Consider the following 18,312-nt stretch of genomic DNA (forward strand, 5'->3'; position numbering starts at 1 on the left):
CAAAAAAGGAGCCTCCACTCCCTCCCTGGGCAGCCTGTCCCAGTGCTCTGTCACCCTCACTATAAAGAAGTTTCTTCTCACATTTAAGCGGAACCTCCTGTGTTCCAGCTACACCCATTGCCCCTTGTCCTACCATTGGGCATCACTGAGAAGAGCCTGGCTCCATCCTCCTGGCATTTGCCCTTAACATATTTATAAACATTAATGAGGTCTCCCCTCAGTCTCCCCTTCTCCAAGCTAAAGGGACCCAGCTCCCTCAGCCTTTCCTCATAAGGGAGATGCTCCACTCCCGTAATCATTTCTCTCATTCCTGAACAGTAACTGATCAGAACTCACACCATATGAGCAAAGTTAAGACTTTTCCACCCACTTATTGATTTTTCAATATTTTTTCTCAAGATATCATGAAAGAAACACAGGAAGTATTCTATCATGAAAAACATTCCATTGTCAATGCTGCAAATACTTCAAAACATTTTATGTTTCAATTACATAGCGTGTGTACGTAGTGGAAATCCATTTGAGATTAATAAAGATCTAAAAATCTTAAAGATGAGGAAGAAAATAAAACTGTTAAATATGTTACACAAGGGAAGATATAAGTACTTGGCAACAGTCAAAGCTATAACAATCATTATGCAAACTAGAAATATCCAGTATTTGAAATGGCTAAAATTATTTGTTGCAATCCCTTTTCTTCAAAAAGATATAAATAAATAAAACAAAAGCCCACCTAACTAAAAAGACTACTGTCATACAATCACCTGGAGCCACAAAACTGGCTGATCAGCTTACCTTGCTCCTAACCATACCCTGAAATAGAGATACCTGTCAAAATCATCTGTTTTGGTGAAGTGCAGGAATAGAGTATAGGCTATCAAAGAGTTCATTAATTGAAACATTAGTATATCTTCAGAATTTTCTATTATTCTGAGTATTTATTTAGTTTTAAGCTGTTAACTTTAGTCTACTGCTATAACTGAAAAACTAAATATTCTTCTGATAAAAGAAACCAAATCAGGTATGAAAGAACCCTTCAAGGTAAGATACAACATTAATTATAAGACATCAACCAGACAGATATTATTGTTTCTTTAACCACCATCTCAATTTCCTTTTATTTTCAGGTAGTTTTCCAGTTTTTCAACCTCCTAACTGTACTCATCACACACAGTCTTACACTTTGTATTCTTCATCCTACAATTTTCTGTGTCTTCAAGTATTACACTCACCTTAATTTGGTCTTCCCCAAGAATATTAAGTAAGACAGAAGCCTTTTAAAATATTTAATTAAGTTGGCAATAGAACAAAGAAATGTTTCAGAGAGAAATACAGTTCTGATGAGAAACATTTCCATGTAAAAGAGAACATTAGTCATGGAAAAGCAGTCTGAATCCAGCTGGACTCATTGCACAAAAAAGATGAATCTGCATGCTCCTCTGTAACAGCCCAGCTATGGTACTGCAGGATAATTAAAGCCAGTTGTTAAGGATTTCAGAGGCGGAGCAGAGTTCCTATATCCTGCCAAAGTATCTATCAGTGGCAGGAAAGAGTTCTCCCATTGAGCAGTGGTGATTAAGTGTTTGCATTTTGAAAGCTGTATCTAATGCAATTCTTGGAAGAAAATAATGTGCAGTTTTACGATATGCAACTCCAAGCTAATTTTGTTTTAATTACTTCTAAAATTCTAAATGAAAATCCAAGCAGATGATTTGCATACTAACAATTTTTCCCAGTATTCCTCATCACTTGTGCATTATACCCTACTCAGTCATTACAGATGAAATCCACATCTCATGAAAATCAAATGAATCTCTCTAAAAATCAGAATTTCAGCACTGATTTTTCAAAGAAAGATCAATGTCACTGAAATCAGACTCTTCTCCAAAGGAAAGGACATTCATGTTCCAAATCAGACTTGTGTCCCCTAACAACTAGACTAATTTAAAATGAATTCTGTACATTCAGGATTTTTTTTTTAGCCCTCCCCTAGCACCTTAATTTAAAGCAAAACAAAAACAACTTTAAAAAAACCCCAAACTACTAAGAAACAAATATTGCCGAGCATTCCAATTTGCATTCCATAGCATCTGTGCCAACATCTTTATCTAGCAACTAAGTTTACAGAATTGACCTCAGTTATGGGAAAAGTAGTGATACAATCTGAGCTGAAACTCTGAATAAAAGAAACTTATCCGAGACTTCAACAATACCAGATTATCATTATTGGTTTTGAACACTACAGATTCTCAGTCTCACCACAAATATTTTGTCTCTCAAAATGTTTGGATAACTTATGCACGAGTGAATAAATAAGGTAACTCCTGCATATTTAATTCACTCTATTAGTTAAATGTGTCCCAGTTCTAAGTGGTTTTACAGAGGAGAAGAGCCTTGCAATGCTGATAGCTTGTTTACTTCCTCATTTAGTTGCTGTGGTCAACTGAAGAAGTAATTGAAAAATCTCATCCTTAAACACTTGAAATTAAACCCAACAAAGTGCAGACAACCAGAACTTTTACTGCCTTGTCTTGCATGTGGCATTCATGCTAACATATCACAAAACAAGATCTTCTTTTAGTGAAAGCATAATTCAATTAATTTCTTCAGACCTTTTCTGGGTAGGTATCAGTTGCCTTTAATCAGTGTCCAAAATACACTCAGTACAGAGAATTCCGATATTTCTCTGTGACTCACCTATTTTCTGACATCAGAACTGACGCTTCAAGAACAATAACAAGCTTTTTAAAAAGCAAATTAATTAAAACCTACAGTTTATAACAATACTAGAGGATACTGATCATAATAAACATGGCTGTTTTTAAGAGACCATGAGTCGCAACGAAGTTAGAACTACTTGTAAAAAAAAAAGAGGTCATTTTTCATGCCTTTTGACAAGAAGTTCTCTGAACTCAAAATAATCACTGATTTCTCAGCTACTGCTGCACGACTTCCCTTTTTTTTTGAAAAAGCAACTGTTAAAGGAATTTGAAAACAAGAGGCGTTAAGAATGAACTCGAATAACCAGATTCAGAAATTGACCTGTTGTTATTGCTGTGTATGAGTTGAAGAGTGATTTTTTTTACCTACCAAAACAAAAATAACAATAACCAAGAACATAGGACTAAAGGCTAGACCTGGTACAAAGCTTCCACAGTAAGCAGTCAATTCCTAAACGCTGAGACACTATTTTCTCCTTCACTTAACATAAAAAAAAAAAAAATAGCAGCTCAAATTCTGTGTAAATATAAACAAACCCAGTCATGTCACAGTGCCAGATACAGTCAGACTGCACCTACCAAATCAGGCTTCATGAAGAACTTAACACTGACTTGCCTAAAGTCTGGATCACAATGAAACTAAGACAACCACTAGACACCTTGTCCTCTGCTGAGAGAAGCAGCTCTGACCATGCAGAGAAGCAGGAAAAAAAAAGAGTCAACTGGGAAGGCACCTGGAAATCAAGACACTTGTGGAATTAGATAGCTGCAGAGTGGCAGGATTTGCTTTTGTTGTTTGTTTTGTTGTTTGTTTGGGTTTTTTTTTAAATTAGTTTTGCATTTATGCAAATAGTGCCCTTCTAAATCCAGTTTTAAATAACTAAAGCCTCCTACACACTTCAACTCATATTTAGTTCAGCTCTTTCTCTAAATTAATAAAAACACCTTTAAATAGTCCTGCTCTTTAGTAGCTTTCATTCAAATTACTCATATGTTTATCTGAACAAAACAAAAAGTGACAAATTAAATCCTGTAAGTGTTTCCCTGGAATAACAATGTCTGAAAGCCTTTTATATGCTGCAAAACAAAGTTGAAGGGCAACTGTTTTTCACTAATTAGGGGTAATTGATGGAATTAACTATGTCTTTTTGGTTAAGTTTAATATTATTCAAAAAGATAATGCATTACTCTTCAATAGGCATACACAGAAACCTAAGTTTCTGTTCAAATACTTCTGAGGCTTTACCTGACAAGGAAGCAACAACAACCACTTGCACAAACATTCCCAAACAGTTTTCATTATTACAGGCAGTTGCACTAACTTGAAGCTGATGTCTCACAGCAGTGAGCCCAAGATCCAGCAATCATTGGCAAGCTCAGGCCCATCAACCTGAAGTTACTGCGTAACACAGGCGTTTGCATAAGTGATTACCCACTAGAGGGAGTCGCTGATTCACACATTGAATCCCAGTTGGCAAGTGACCAACATAAAAACGTGGCTCCTCTGGAAAGGTCAGAGCAACCGAAAATACTACTATAAGGAAAACAAAACCTGAAGTTCAGAAAGAAGTCAATACCAAAAAATGACAAAAAAGTGCTCTTTAGAAAAAGAAAAATGAAAATCCCACAGTTCCTTTAGCCATTCAAAGAGATGTTTCTCACAGGCTAATAACTGAAAACATAGTTCTGCCAATGTACACTGTTACAGAGCCTCTGGTATACCTGTTCCAGCTATTTTATGGAAGTAAACAAGGTTTGTGCAAATTAGTGCAAAATAGGAATCAAGGTATTTTATGTTTTATTTCTCCCAATGTACCAGAGGCAACATTACTGGGGCATAGGACAAATTGGAGCCTTCTATGTACAAAATTCAAACTATCATTTCTCAAGGCTGAGACTCCAAAGGTACTTAATACTGCTGGCAAGGGAAAAAGATAAAGGCCATTAAAAACACGGGACATACAATTCCAATCGATTTTCTACAGACTTTAACACTGCTTATCAGTAATTGCTTTATCTTTCAGTCAAGTGAAGAGGTACTTTTGGAATCCTGAGATAAGAACAAACCTAATTTTAATTTCCAAAGAGGAGTTATCATGGGTAATGTGTCACTATGCTGACAAAACCAATGAGACCCTTACACAGTTGAAAACGTCTGAGTTACCAATTCCTGCATATGAAATTGCTTGTTGAAAGTGTGGAATCAACAAATGTTAAAAAAAAGACAGTCCTTGAATTATAAACCACTCAAAATAGCAACATACTATTTTTCTGTATGATTTCTATAGCCGAAGATTTCACTTCATTCTTTAACAAATATACTATGAGAATAAATAGAAGATAACTAAAGAGAAATGCAAAAAAATACAAATATAGATGCATGCTGTATTTTCATTCATATCAGATCTCAACACACACTTTAAACACAAAATTTGCAATGTAAGCTCTGTTCTGTCATATACCTGATAAATCTGGCTTGAAGGTTTTGAGCAAGCACTGGAAATTGCAGAAAAATCTCCATCAGATAGTACTTGAAGCTTAGTGTCTATCTCATTTAGCTGATGAAATTCCATTGGTTCAGGTGTGTATCCTTCTCCTGGTGCTAGCCAGCCAGACACATCCTCCTATTGAAAGATACAGGAAATATTTAATCCTTGTTCCCAAAGGAAACAGACTTTAAAGGCAGTTACACATCAAGCGTATTTATGCTTCAAATAAACTCTAGTTAAGAATAAAATGTAAGCTTTCATCTATCTCAGCTAAAACCTGCCCATATTCATGTCCCAAGTATACTCAAAAGCAGATATGAACAGAACAACTAGAGGCACACATTTTTCATTTTTACATATAACCAAGCAGCAGCTTAAATGGACTTAAAAAATACATATTTCATCTTATTTTTAGAAAGCACATGCATCTACATGCATTGTTCAAATGGAATAGCAAAAAAGGTGTTGTGTTAACTTAAACAGACTTCTGCTATTATTTTACTTATTTCTATAAAAATACAAAGTCTGTGCCCTCACTGACTAGCCACTCAGAAGCTCTGAAACAAAACTGCTTAAAGCCAGATGCCTCACCTCCAAGCCAGCTGGCCAAAGAGCAATCAGACAGCTCCCAAGTTCCCCATCCATTCTTCTGAAGGTTACACAACTCCCTTGATCAAGTTCTCTTTACAGCTGAGAGCAGCACTTTGGATAGCTAACCCCTTTCCTTAAAGATGCATCTCACTTCATAGCCTCCTAGTCAAGTTAGTCAAAACTTTAGAACAGTCTCATGCCATGCCATGCCATGCCTATTGCAGCTCCCTTCCATGGGTGCAAACTCTTCCCTTGTTGCAGCTACTGTATTTGTTCAATATAGCAGTCCCAGCTCCCTTTTGAAGGAAAAACTGCTTGTCACGCTCTAACTTGCATATAGATCTTGCTGTCCAGTACTGCAAAGTAAGCATCGCTTTATGATGCCACCAACATGAATTTAAATTTGAGGAGTGTTGTGCTCCTTTGCAAGACAGTGCAGAGGATAGAGATAAAAAGGAAAGTGTCTGGCAGACGTAGATCCACCAGTCCTAAAACAGAAAACACAAAGAACATGCTATTAGCTCACATTTTCAACTCTAATATTGAAGTGGGAAAGCACAGCCCTCAGAAACTGCACTAGAACTTTCCTCGATATCATCCTAGATCACTTCTGTTATGCCTTGCATCCCAACATTCCTTGTCTGCATACTTATTCTGGAGACATCATATTATAGTTTAAGTCCCAAGTACTGTACAGAGTTGACCATATAGCAAACTTGAGACAGAAAGGTATTGTTTGCTTTTACAAAAAATGTAAAATGAGATGTTCTCAACTACACTGAACGCATCTTGTCAAGCTTCCTCAATGAACCTGCATCTCAAAGTCTAGCAGCAAATGCAGAGAGACATCTACACAATCCCACCTGCGGAGCAGGACATTAGAAGCCCAAATAAAGTGGAACATAATACAGTATTGTCCTCTGAAGGAAGTGGAAGTAACAGACTCCTGCACAAGTCAAAGAAGGAAATACAATCAGCAGCCATGTCTAAAAGGACAACCACTTTCCATCCAATAGAGTCAAGAAGAGAGAAAGCCTGACCAAAACCAGGCTTGGAACGAAACTGCAGAGGTTGATGCTATGGCAGAAACCACCTAGAGCCGAATCTCAAAATGAGGGTATGAGATGTAACATGACACTTACAATGTACCACCAAAGAAGAAAACATTGCATCCATAGGAAAGCAAAGTAACTGCTCTGAGGTGAGTAGCTGCCACCCTTCTAGAGCCCCAGTATGTTATCACAGAAACGCTGGGAGAGACAGAGAGTACAGAGTTCTTTTCCTGATCATGATTTACATTACTTTTTCCTCTTGACAGCAATAACACCTGGCTAACTAATATGAATATGTGCTCCTAGTACAGACAGTTGCCATATTATGAGTGAGCTTGGCCCACTTAACCCAAACAAATGAGCTCATATTCACAAACAGATGCAGGTTCTCCACAGCAACCTGACATTCCTGTCACACTCAGGGAAGCGAGTCTGCACAACTATCACTCATTGGGAATGACACTAGCATATTACATCTGGCCACAAAGAAACAGAATCACAGAATGGTAGGGGTTGGAAGGGAGCTCTGGAGATCATCTAGTCCAACCCCCCTGCCAAAGCAGGTTCACCTAGAGCAAGTTGCACAGGACTGCGTCCAGGTGGGATTGAATATCTCCAGAGGAGATGCCACAACCTCTCTGGGCAGCCTGTCCCAGGGCGCTGGCGCCCTCAAAGTAAATAAGTTTTTCCTCAACTTCAGATTGAGCTTCCTGTGTTCCAGATTGTGCCCATTGCCCCTTGTCCTGTGCTGAAATGAGTCTGGCCCCATACTCTTGACACCCACCCTTTAGGTGTTTATAAGCATTTATAAGATTCCCCCAGTATTCTCTAGGCTAAACAGACCCAGCTCTCTCAGCCTTTCCTCATCAGAGAGAAGCTCCAGCCCCCTAATCACCTTTGTAGTCCTCTGCTGGACTCTCTCCAGTCGTTCCTTGTCTTTCTTGAACTGGGGAGCCCAGAACTGGACACAGCACTCCAGATGTGACTTCACTAGGGCTCAAAAGAGAGGGAGGATAACTTCCCTCGACATCAAGCAGGATCTTAGAAGGACAAGGCAGGGATGTGGGAGAGGACATGAGTGTATTTCTGGTTTCCTTTCTTTTTCCTAACAGAAGCAGGCCAGCACCTTGCCCTAAGACTTCAACATCTGTCTTGCAAGGGATTCATGTCCACCACTCCTTTACAGCTTCCAGATTAGTCCTCTGGCTATTCAAGTAGCCACATCCACACAAGAGGAGGAAATATCAGCTTCCAATTACAATACCACTGCTATGAGGTCATTCCTTGTTCATCCCCATTACCCTAAAGCACACTGGTTGCAAAAAGAAAAAAGCATACCCCAAACACCTGTCATAAATTACCTCCATATTGAATTAAAAAAGAAAAAAGTGTCTCATCTCTTTTGTGAAACAAAATCCATTTTTCTAATGCTTTCTCATACAAGTAGGAGAACACAACTACTAAGCCTGACCAGACATGACCTGACTCCAGAAGAGCCACTCAGAAATGTCTCCAGAAGCTTGCCAGCTTTGTGGAAGCATCTATTCAGGTGAGACAGTGACCATCATAACACAAGTATCCAACATGGTGCTACACTTGTGCCATGTTAACCACCCCCTGATCAGACATCAAAGAGCACAGCGCAAACACACAGAAATGACTCTACAGGAGAGCTGCATCTGGGCCCCCTAGCTACAGCTCAGTGTCTATATCGCATGCCCTCATATCCCATGCTTCAAGGATACACGAAATGACTCTACGGGAGTCAGTTAAGCTGCATCTGGGCTCCCTAGCTACAGCTCAGTGTCTATATCCCATGCCCTCATATCCCATGCTTCAAGGATACAAATTACTCCAGTAGTCACCTTACTCCAGGGTTAAATGGACTCACACATTCTCTTTTGTATTTTCAGGATGGCTTTGCTTGAAAAATAAGCTTCTGTCCTGCCAATGTTTCCTGTGTGTTAACTCAGAACAATACTTTTATAACAGCACAGTCAGTCCTTATTACTGTGGAACATCTGAAACAAATTATACCCCTGCAGCTTTGACAATTAAATTAGCATGAATATGTACTTCTAAAATATTTTAAATACTCATAAAACACTTACTTTTATAAAAAAGTGAGAAGTGCTGTTTGGACACTTGACATATTTAGTAGTATGAGTCAAATGAAGTTACGTAATCCACACTACATTATACAGAGGAACTCATACAGAATAGCCAGCTCTGCCTTGATTGATAACCTCCAAAACATTACTTTAGCCAGCGTGGTTGCACCAGCTTTTTATAGTCAGAACGAAGTAAGATGAAAGTGGTCAGCAGCTAGACACTTACCTGCCAGCTTGAAGCAGTCCAGATTACTCATTAGCTGATAATTTCCTCATGGTCTTTGTTATAAAGCAGCCACAGGAAATGCCTTTCCCATAATATAATTCAAATGTGGGAGAGGAAGAATCCATTTCCAGGCTAGACAGGTTTAAGGAACTAAATCTTATACTCTTTTTTTTGTTCTATGTTAGCAGTAGATTTAGGAGCTGTTTCCTTTAAAGAGATGATCTAGTACAGACTAGGTTATCCCACAAATTACCATTCCCGTTCTTGTCCATTGTATCAAGAACATACAGCAACACACGTCCTGTGTAGAGAACTATTTCATATGTAATATGAATAGTAAAATCTCTATAGATACATGCCCACATGATAGAGACGTGCCAAATACTAAATTTGGATAAATGTTACACTTTTCCATTGCCCTGATGCCTTCAGAAGCACTGGTGCAAAAAAAAACCAATATGCATTGCTAGTCAGAATTCGTATTAGCTATTCTGCATAAATGCCTCTAAATTTTGTGAAGGACACCATCTTAAATAAAAAGAAAACCCCATAACTATGTATTATGAAAAAAGACTTTTGCAATCAGTAAAACAATAAATTCTTTTAAAAAGCACCATTATTCTCTAGTCAGAAAGCTGTAACGTTCACTAACAGAAGGCTTTTAAAACATCTTCACATCTTTAAATGCTGACCTTTATCAGATGAAGGACCACCTCAAATTAAAACATGTCCTTGGTCAGCAAAGAAGAACAGAAGAGACAGTAGTGTTAATCAAACACCAACCTTTCCAACAAGAGGAGAAAAAGAAAAAACAAAAATTCTTGAACCCTCTCCCTACAGTTTCTTCCTGTTGAAAGGCTGGATGAAGTACTGTTTCAGCGCAAGATTTTGTTGTCCTTATGTGAGATTATAATGCCAAATCTGTTGCAAGTGTATCTAACAGAGTACCTTGAATCTTTTCCTAAATGCTCAGACAAAAGACTAATTAAATAACAATCCAGTGAGCTTTAGCTTTCTTCTTTTAATATGCAACAAATTAAAAGTACTATAAAAATCAACTTTCCTAACCAGTAGATCAGATTTAGATCAAAGACTCTTCCACTGCATTTTTTTTAATGCCGAACTATCAGCTACGTCATACGTCTCTATGCCACACCATTAACTGATGAGTATTTTACACAGACAAATAAGTGAATCTGCGAGCTCAGTGTTCATGTCCAAAAAAATTAAATAAGCTTGCTATATAAAGTGAAGGAATAAATGTCAGGTCAACAGGAGGACTGGTGCAATTTTACAGAAGTCAAGGTTTTTCATCTCAAGAACACAAGCACTGAGTGTGGCTGATAGTTTTAAACCTTTGCATACCAGTTATCAGCAAAGGTTATGTTTTCTGTGCTTCTACTTTAGCTTACTGTGAAAGAACAGTCACTGTTAAAATACTGCACTTCTATACAAGCTTAGTTATTTGTCCATCAGGTTCTCCTGACTGATACAGACTCCTTCACTTATATTTGCCCTACAAAGCTCTGAAAGTGCCAAAACATACTATATATTTACTAGTTACCGTAAAGAGCAAAGTTTTGGACCAGGGACTGAATGAGTTCCAACCTAGAAATCAGATTGAAGTTGGGTAAATTACATATTTGTTTAATTTCACAGACCATAAGTAGCTAAGTTCTGTTTCCATATCCAGTTTGGATTTAGATGAAGAAAATCCCGAGCTCACCTCCTTACCCCATATCCCAAACCAGTAATTTATAAAGACAGATTTTATACACATTTTAGAAAAGAATAATGAAGAGCATCATATCTTGGATGTCTTCACCATCTTATTAGAAAATAACTCAAAGTAAAATATGGGAAGAGAGAATTTAAAAAAAAAACCCAAACAATATATTGCATTTGCTTTTGTTTCTTTCTGTCACATTTAACCTCCTGAAAAATAATTTACTTCAGATCATTTTTAGTTGTATAAATTAAACAGAAACTGGACCTTGGATATATTTTGTTCATTTTACACAAAATTCACATCTTTCTTCTTAGGTACTGTGATTCACCGTATACTTTCAAATGTTGTGGAAAAGTTCATAATATTACTATAGACTTAACATACATTTTCATGTAAAACAAATCAGGAAGGTCACCTAATTTCTTTACACAAAGCAAGCATTTTCTCAATATTTCTTCTTATTTATTAAAATGTAGGTTTCTTGAAGCATTATAACAAGTATACATAGTTGGAGGATGTTCATTCTATGAAAACATGTATCTTTATCATATTTAATACCATATATAGTTGAAAAGTACTATAAGTTTCTAGTAGGATTAATTTTTCAAACCAAATTTTATCTTCACATCCTAGCAGCACTGATTACTTCCGTAAAACAACAGAGCCCCCAAGAACACCTTCACTGTGACATTCCACTCAAAGCAGTAAGAAATAAAGGCCATCTCCTAGCAACTGGGAGATCAAAAGACTATTTGGTGTGTTCACATTACTGGGAATCATTTTGCAGCACAGACTCTCCTAGAACCAGTGATTGGTGGGACAATCAAACACTCTTTTTTACTCTCCGTGAGGAAAGGTATTTCTATCTGCTTCAGTTCTTGCTATCCACTGCAGTACGCAGACTGCACGCTCTTTAACAGTATTATGCTAAAGCCTAAGTATCTAATACTTAAGCAGACTTTGGTTCCTTTGTATATTTCTAAGACAGAGTGAGTAGGAAGCCACACTAAGATGTTATGTTATTTTTCTAAATGAACACGTAAGTTTCATCAACATGTACTTCCCCAAGTGCTGCATTCTGAAGTTCATGTCCTAAAAAAAGTACTGGAGTTTTTTTAAAGTAGTTGCTGGCCCTTCTACCAGAGACTACAGCACTAGCCACTCAGACTGACAGGCCACAACTTCACATTTTATGCGGAGAAAATAGGTCATCTTCTCTGAGTGTGCTTCTAAGGTTCCTTCCACTCGTGTCAAACTTTTAAGTTCTGCTCTTTTTCTGAGGCCAGGCGTGCCCAAGTGTTAGTAAAATGAACAAAGAAGCCAATGAAGATTCATTCTTGGAGACAAAGACAATTGGATTTCTCCAGCTTTTCTCTTGTATCTCAGTAGGTTATTTCATGGTAGGACTAAAACCAAATCAAATTTAGATTTACTGTAAAAATAAGCCAAACAGGACAATACAAATTAAAGTTCCCATACCTCAAGTCCTTGCAATTCAGTTCCATCTTCTGTATCTTTCAATAGTTCCATTAGTCTTCTCCTTTCTCCCTCAAGCATAACAATCTGGTTTCCTGAATCCTTTGCTAGCTGAAATATTTACAAAAAAAAAAAAATAAACAATCTTTAGAGCTTCCTTAACTCAAATAGCACCAAAACAAAGGTTTTAAACTGTCAAATAAACACCAAAAACTCCCTTATTTCCATAATACAAATTATCACTCTGACAGAAAGGTCTAGCAGCCTACATATAATAAATTTATAATCTTATAACAGTTGTTGACATAGCAGAGGGGTGGATATTTTTCATTGGATGAAAAATCATTATAGTTACTAGGTCTTCACAGAAAAAAAAAAAGGCACGAAAATCAAGGCACCTATTTTCTGAAAGAAATAGGTTTTCTGTAAATCAGGGTCCCATGCAGAAGATATATGAACAACCTGCAGACCTGTTCCTTATCAATGCATAAGAATATCTTCCTTTAACTTAACAGTAAATACATTAAAATAAAGTCTCAAGAAATATTTGCCCTCAAAACAAGCTATGTCCAGGCACACACAGAATAATTCCGTTTCCAGTACTCTTTAGCAAATGCATAGAAGCAGTGTTATCCCCATCAACAGGAGCAGCCAAGATGAGAACTATCCTATACAGTACTCTGCCATAAACAACGATTTTTAACAGCCAGATTTTTTCATTTATGCCTAATTAGCTTTTAATGTTCCTGATAAAAAGCCAACTGTCTCCAGAAGTACTCATATACTATTTTTTAGTTAACATTTAACAAAATGTTAATAATTTATGCTTTAATGCTTACCTCAATGTTCTTTTTAATGAAATTCTGCTTGTTTTTACTTTTGCAATGCGTTTTTTCTGCTTGATTAAGAAATTCCTTTGTTTCTAATTCACTTGGATAATCTGAAGTTTGAGGAAGAAAAGTTACTAAGCTATGATCATTCCTTTTCTGATTCAATGAGAGCTGTAATAACAGCAATCCAATTTAAATCTTTAACAAACATATAAAGTGGATAGACAATGTATTTATATGCTGTTTTCATTACTTATATATATATATAAACTATATTTCTATATTTAAAACATAATTCTTGACAAAATCTAATCTCATTTTAAAGTTTTTATTATATGAGATCATTCAATGTTGTGAAGGGTAAAATACTTTTGGATTTCTGACCTCAAAAATGTTAAACATGGCGGCTTTAAAAGCCACAGCATTCCTTCGAACCCTATCATTGTTTGAGTTTTATCATCAGTACAAAACCAGACAATAAATTTTTTTAAAACCACAGAACTATTTGGAAACATATCAAGTACATTTTTTAAATAAACCAGCTGAAGAACAGATGATATATTTGATTATAACACAGCTTATAAAACAAATTTTGTTTACAAATAAAAAACTCATCATAGAGCTGTAAAGCTATTAAACAGCCACATGATATTCTGGCAACACTTTATTGTTTTTCAACAATGGGTTTCTACCCATCATACAAAAATGGGCAAGTATTCTGTTTTTCAGGTACTTTTACCAGTTTTAAAACAGCAATTCCTTTGCAAACAGCAAATACTTATCACATTAAGTATCAAGTCTAAGCAAATACAACCAACTTCTAAGTCTCAAAAACGACTTCAAAAGTAGGCATGGTACTTTTTGCTTATATGGTAAGTAGAGATTTGAAAAATGGGTGTGCTATCTGCCTACAAAAAAAAAACCCAATTTAAAATATTAGCTAATAGAAGACAGGCTCTGGAAGTCTGCACAGAAGTAACTCTTTTTCAGAATGAGTAGATTGAAAGCAAACTCCCAAAGATATGAAATAAATTCCATGTATCCTTTTACACCCTATGGACAAAAAACTGTGCAACATTCTCTCCAATCAGACTTACTCTCAAATTGCAAGTAAACTTTAAAGGTCTGAGGTGTTGGATCAGACCAAGAAAACCCTATCATAGTTTAGTAATGCAGAACTAAAACACAACTGTTTACTGAAAGCATCCCAAACCATCTTTAACATAACCAGGTAACATCTCAAAGCTACCAAGGAACTGGATCATATAAGAATTTCCCAATCAATATAAATGTTAAAAGTTGTATCCTGAACACCAAACACCAACATAACGTGCAACATATATGAAACATTACTTTCAAGCTACACCTTTCTCTAATGACAGAAAAAGTGTTTTCGAGAGGGAGCTATCACACAGAACATCTTAGAACATTCAAGTAAAGGAAAGACAAAGAATACAACTGAAGATTGCCATGGGTAAGTAAAAGAGACACTGCAGCTCAACAAATTTTGCATACGAGTTTTGGTATATTTGGTGCAAATTTCAAAGATTTGGTACTGAGACTGCTGAAGTAATATTATAAAACTAATACATACATTCTTCTTCACAAGTTAAGCTCCTCTTGTTCAGGGTCTGCTTTTATGACAACTGTTACACAAAAATCCAAAAGCAACCAAGACAGTAACTCTTAGCTATTCAGAAAACATATCAAAAGCCTCCAACAGAAATAGTAAAAGTCATTTAAGTAATTTATTGCTCATAAGTTTTAAGTGATCTCTATTTCACTTGTTCCCAAACTCGAAGAACGTAGAACATCTCAAAATAGTGCAAGCAACAGCAACTCCCAATCATGCTTTTACTGGGAGCTTCAGAAGTCACTGCTGCCCTGAACACTGGTAATGAAACCTGCCATTCAAGGACACACCAGCACAACTCAGAAATTGTGAAGATGGAAGCTGAGGGTCAAGCTTCATTTTAAGGGAGGAATGAAGACACATAGAAGGAAGACAGAGAAATCAAAAGCACAGCACTGCTCCAAGCCAGTGTGAAGAAACATTCAATAACACAAAGTTATGGTCACATACTGATGGACTAAGACAAGTGATAAAATGAGAAGGGAGCTGAGGTCCAGATTTAAAAATTAAAACATGCAGTCACATCCTAAAAAGTGCAGAAATTCTGATGCCATCAGTGGTTCAACCGTGAGGAACACCCATTTGTTATGTCTTTGTCATCTCAGTCAGTCACCAGGAAGCTAGATTCCTTCTGTTTATATAGAATGGTAGATGACAAAGAAATAAAAAATTGCCGCTGATAGCAGTGGCAGCTGAAGCTATTCTTCTCATGTCACAACATGTGAGAAGTTACTCAACCATACAAATTTGAATTTCAAACAGAGACACAAAAGCACAATTCCATTTATCCTGAAGTGTTGGACACACGCTACTATCAGCATTTGAAACCCCAATACAGTGCACATAAACAAGTGATGTCTAAAAGACTCAGCACAGGTGTCTGATTTTTGCCAGAAAGTACTTAATCCATAATAGTGATGCAGCCTTTACAATAATCAGAATAACAAAACATGAAATGAGTAGTCTGTAGATTTAGGTTTGTCACAACATTCACACACTTTCTCCTGAAAACAAAAAAAATTACAGAACAATTGAAACTGTATGCACCACCACTCTTCATTTTTAGATGGTTTCTTGAATATAAGCCTATTAAGGAAAGTTACAGTACCTTAGAATAACAGCAAAAACAACTTTTAAAGAATTTCCATGAAGAACCAATGACACATTTTACAATAAATCAGTTACATACCTCATTATTTTGCAATGAAAAAAAAGTTTTATAAAGACAAAAGTAAAAATTTTCTTAGCATGTTGAGTAAAATGTTTCGGATAAGTCACAAACAAAATTACTCCTTTTATAATTTGTAAAGAAATAATAACTCTCACCATTCCACTAAGCAACCTTGTTCTGATTTCACTGGCCTAGCCACAAGGGCCAAGTTGTCGTTATCAACCCACTGTACATGTTGTTTTGCTGTATCTGAAAATACAAACTATAAAATTAATAAAGCTTACCCTGATTATGTTGGGGTTTACAGCAATCATAATCTTCTGGATTAATCTGTGTGTAAAATACTGAAGTACCTGTTTCATCTTCTTTAGCATGGGAAGGATCTGCAAGGGATTTTTTCAGTAAAATTTAATTGAAATGTATTTAAAGAATATCTAGTTTCCTGTGTATAGTACTGTAAGATCTCACACATGAAAGTTAAAGAAATTTACTTGGGTAAATTACATAACCACCATATTTCTCAAGAAATAAGAAAGGGGAAAAGTATAAGGTGTGTCTCGTGAATAATTATGCTGTTTCATATCGCTGTGTTTTTGGTTTTAGCAACTGCTGCCCACACATGACAAATAATTACATTCTAGAAGAGACAGCCCAAGGCCCTAAAGTTCAAAAGCCTCTGCAGACACCATGTGGCAAGTCATCTAGAACTCTGAAAGAGAATAAAGTATCCAGGTTTTCACAGCTGTTGTTTCCCCCTGCATGAATTATTAGACTTCCAAGTGGCTTAAGTCAAGGGTATATTCTAGAAAAAAACTGTTCAAACATCCTAGCATGCAAGAGTTGCTTCAGTTACTCAAATAAAAAAAATCAGTTATGGTATTGACATATACCAACTGGAAGTATAAGCTAGAGTATTAACTTGCAGGCTGCACACTCAGCACTTACAGAAAAGGACTAGTATCGCAAAGAAGCATTTATATCACGTACGGAAAATGTGTTTCTCATAATGAAAAAAACAACCAGTATATTGTAATATGAAGTTTAACAGACTCAACTAAAAGCCTGATCTTGTTACACAGAGCACAGAATGAATTTAAGGCTGTTTAATTAACTCCTGATTTACATTTCTGCCATGAGTATGTCAGAGGTTTTTTGTGCCTGAGAGGCTGGGACACATAAGTTATTAATGATTTTGTACCTGGAACTTGTGTTTGATTTCATAGCCACATTAAAAGCTGTAATTAAATAGCTCCCCTATATAATTTATTTAACAAAGCTCTATATCAAATTCAAGCTCTGAAAAGCAAAATATATGAATTGCACTCCACTTCGGTATCAACCGGGGCAGGTATCAGGGCACTCATTTAAATAAATACATAAGTAAGACCTGAAAAGTAAAGCACTAGCAAACAACAGAAAATTCAATAAAGATCAAGCTGGAGGAAAAACAGAAATCTAAACTATGCACAGTTTTGTCAGTGTGGCCCACCAGAATCCACATGATGTACATGATCCCTACAGCAATGAGTTACCTTTGAACTAAAAGAGGAACTGAAGCATGGAGTTCATTAACAACCATATAGTTTTGCTTGCCTACTGTTTCTTTACTATACCCTGACATCTACTGGAGACTCTTTAAATATCACCCGTATCAAATTTTCTGTTCTTCTCTTAATAACCCAAATTTTAGCACAGAAATAAAATGTTACCTTGTAGTAATGAGTTTTGTTGAAATGTTTTAACCATATATTGATACCATTATTATGCACATACTTCCAACATTCAAGCTGAGATTTTTGCTCAGCAATAACCATTCAGACTTCAAATCCTTGTTCTCTCCCCAACAAGAAAAAGGACAGGATGTACCACAATTCTGTTTCCTTTCAAACCAGGTATCCAGATGAAGGACAGAATGCAAAACGTGCATATGATTGACACATCTCTGAGAACTCCAGCACCACTCTCAAGCAATTTTGACATTGTATATTCTTGACAAATTCAGTCTGTTTCCCTGCCCCTCCCAATAAAGATATTATAAGCAGAATGCCTATGGTTTGTACCAGGGTCTCTCCAGTAAAAGCCCAGCCACAGAAAGAAAAAGGACATTTTAAAATACCCAATTTTCTTTTGCCAGGTCCCTGCAAGCATGCGCATCCCCTCTGCATTCTTGAAGAAAATACCAATACTTCAGAACATTCTTCAACCGCTTGCTTTAGAACTCCAACATCATTGTGTCCTTCTGACTCAGCAGAGAAAACATTTCTAAATACTTTTTTAACTTTTC

The 18,312-nt window shown here is 36.5% G+C and overlaps 1 protein-coding gene across 1 annotated transcript in view; it reads right to left on the reverse strand.

Moving 5' to 3' along the window:
* The window catches only part of FSIP1 (fibrous sheath interacting protein 1), a gene marked incomplete at its 3' end in the record, with an annotated part of 26,209 nt that overhangs the window by 381 nt on the left and 7,516 nt on the right, over positions 1-18,312 (reverse strand). Inside the window, exons 6-9 of the mRNA XM_010162149.2 lie at positions 16,313-16,411; positions 13,234-13,334; positions 12,398-12,505; positions 5,183-5,344 (exon numbers count right to left, since the gene is read on the reverse strand). Coding sequence (XP_010160451.2) covers positions 5,183-5,344; positions 12,398-12,505; positions 13,234-13,334; positions 16,313-16,411 — 470 coding nt within the window. The remainder of the gene's footprint in view (positions 1-5,182; positions 5,345-12,397; positions 12,506-13,233; positions 13,335-16,312; positions 16,412-18,312) is intronic.

Source organism: Antrostomus carolinensis, unplaced genomic scaffold (assembly GCF_000700745.2).
Source record: "Antrostomus carolinensis isolate BGI_N321 unplaced genomic scaffold, ASM70074v2 scaffold8762, whole genome shotgun sequence".
In the NCBI taxonomy this organism is placed as follows: domain Eukaryota; kingdom Metazoa; phylum Chordata; class Aves; order Caprimulgiformes; family Caprimulgidae; genus Antrostomus; species Antrostomus carolinensis.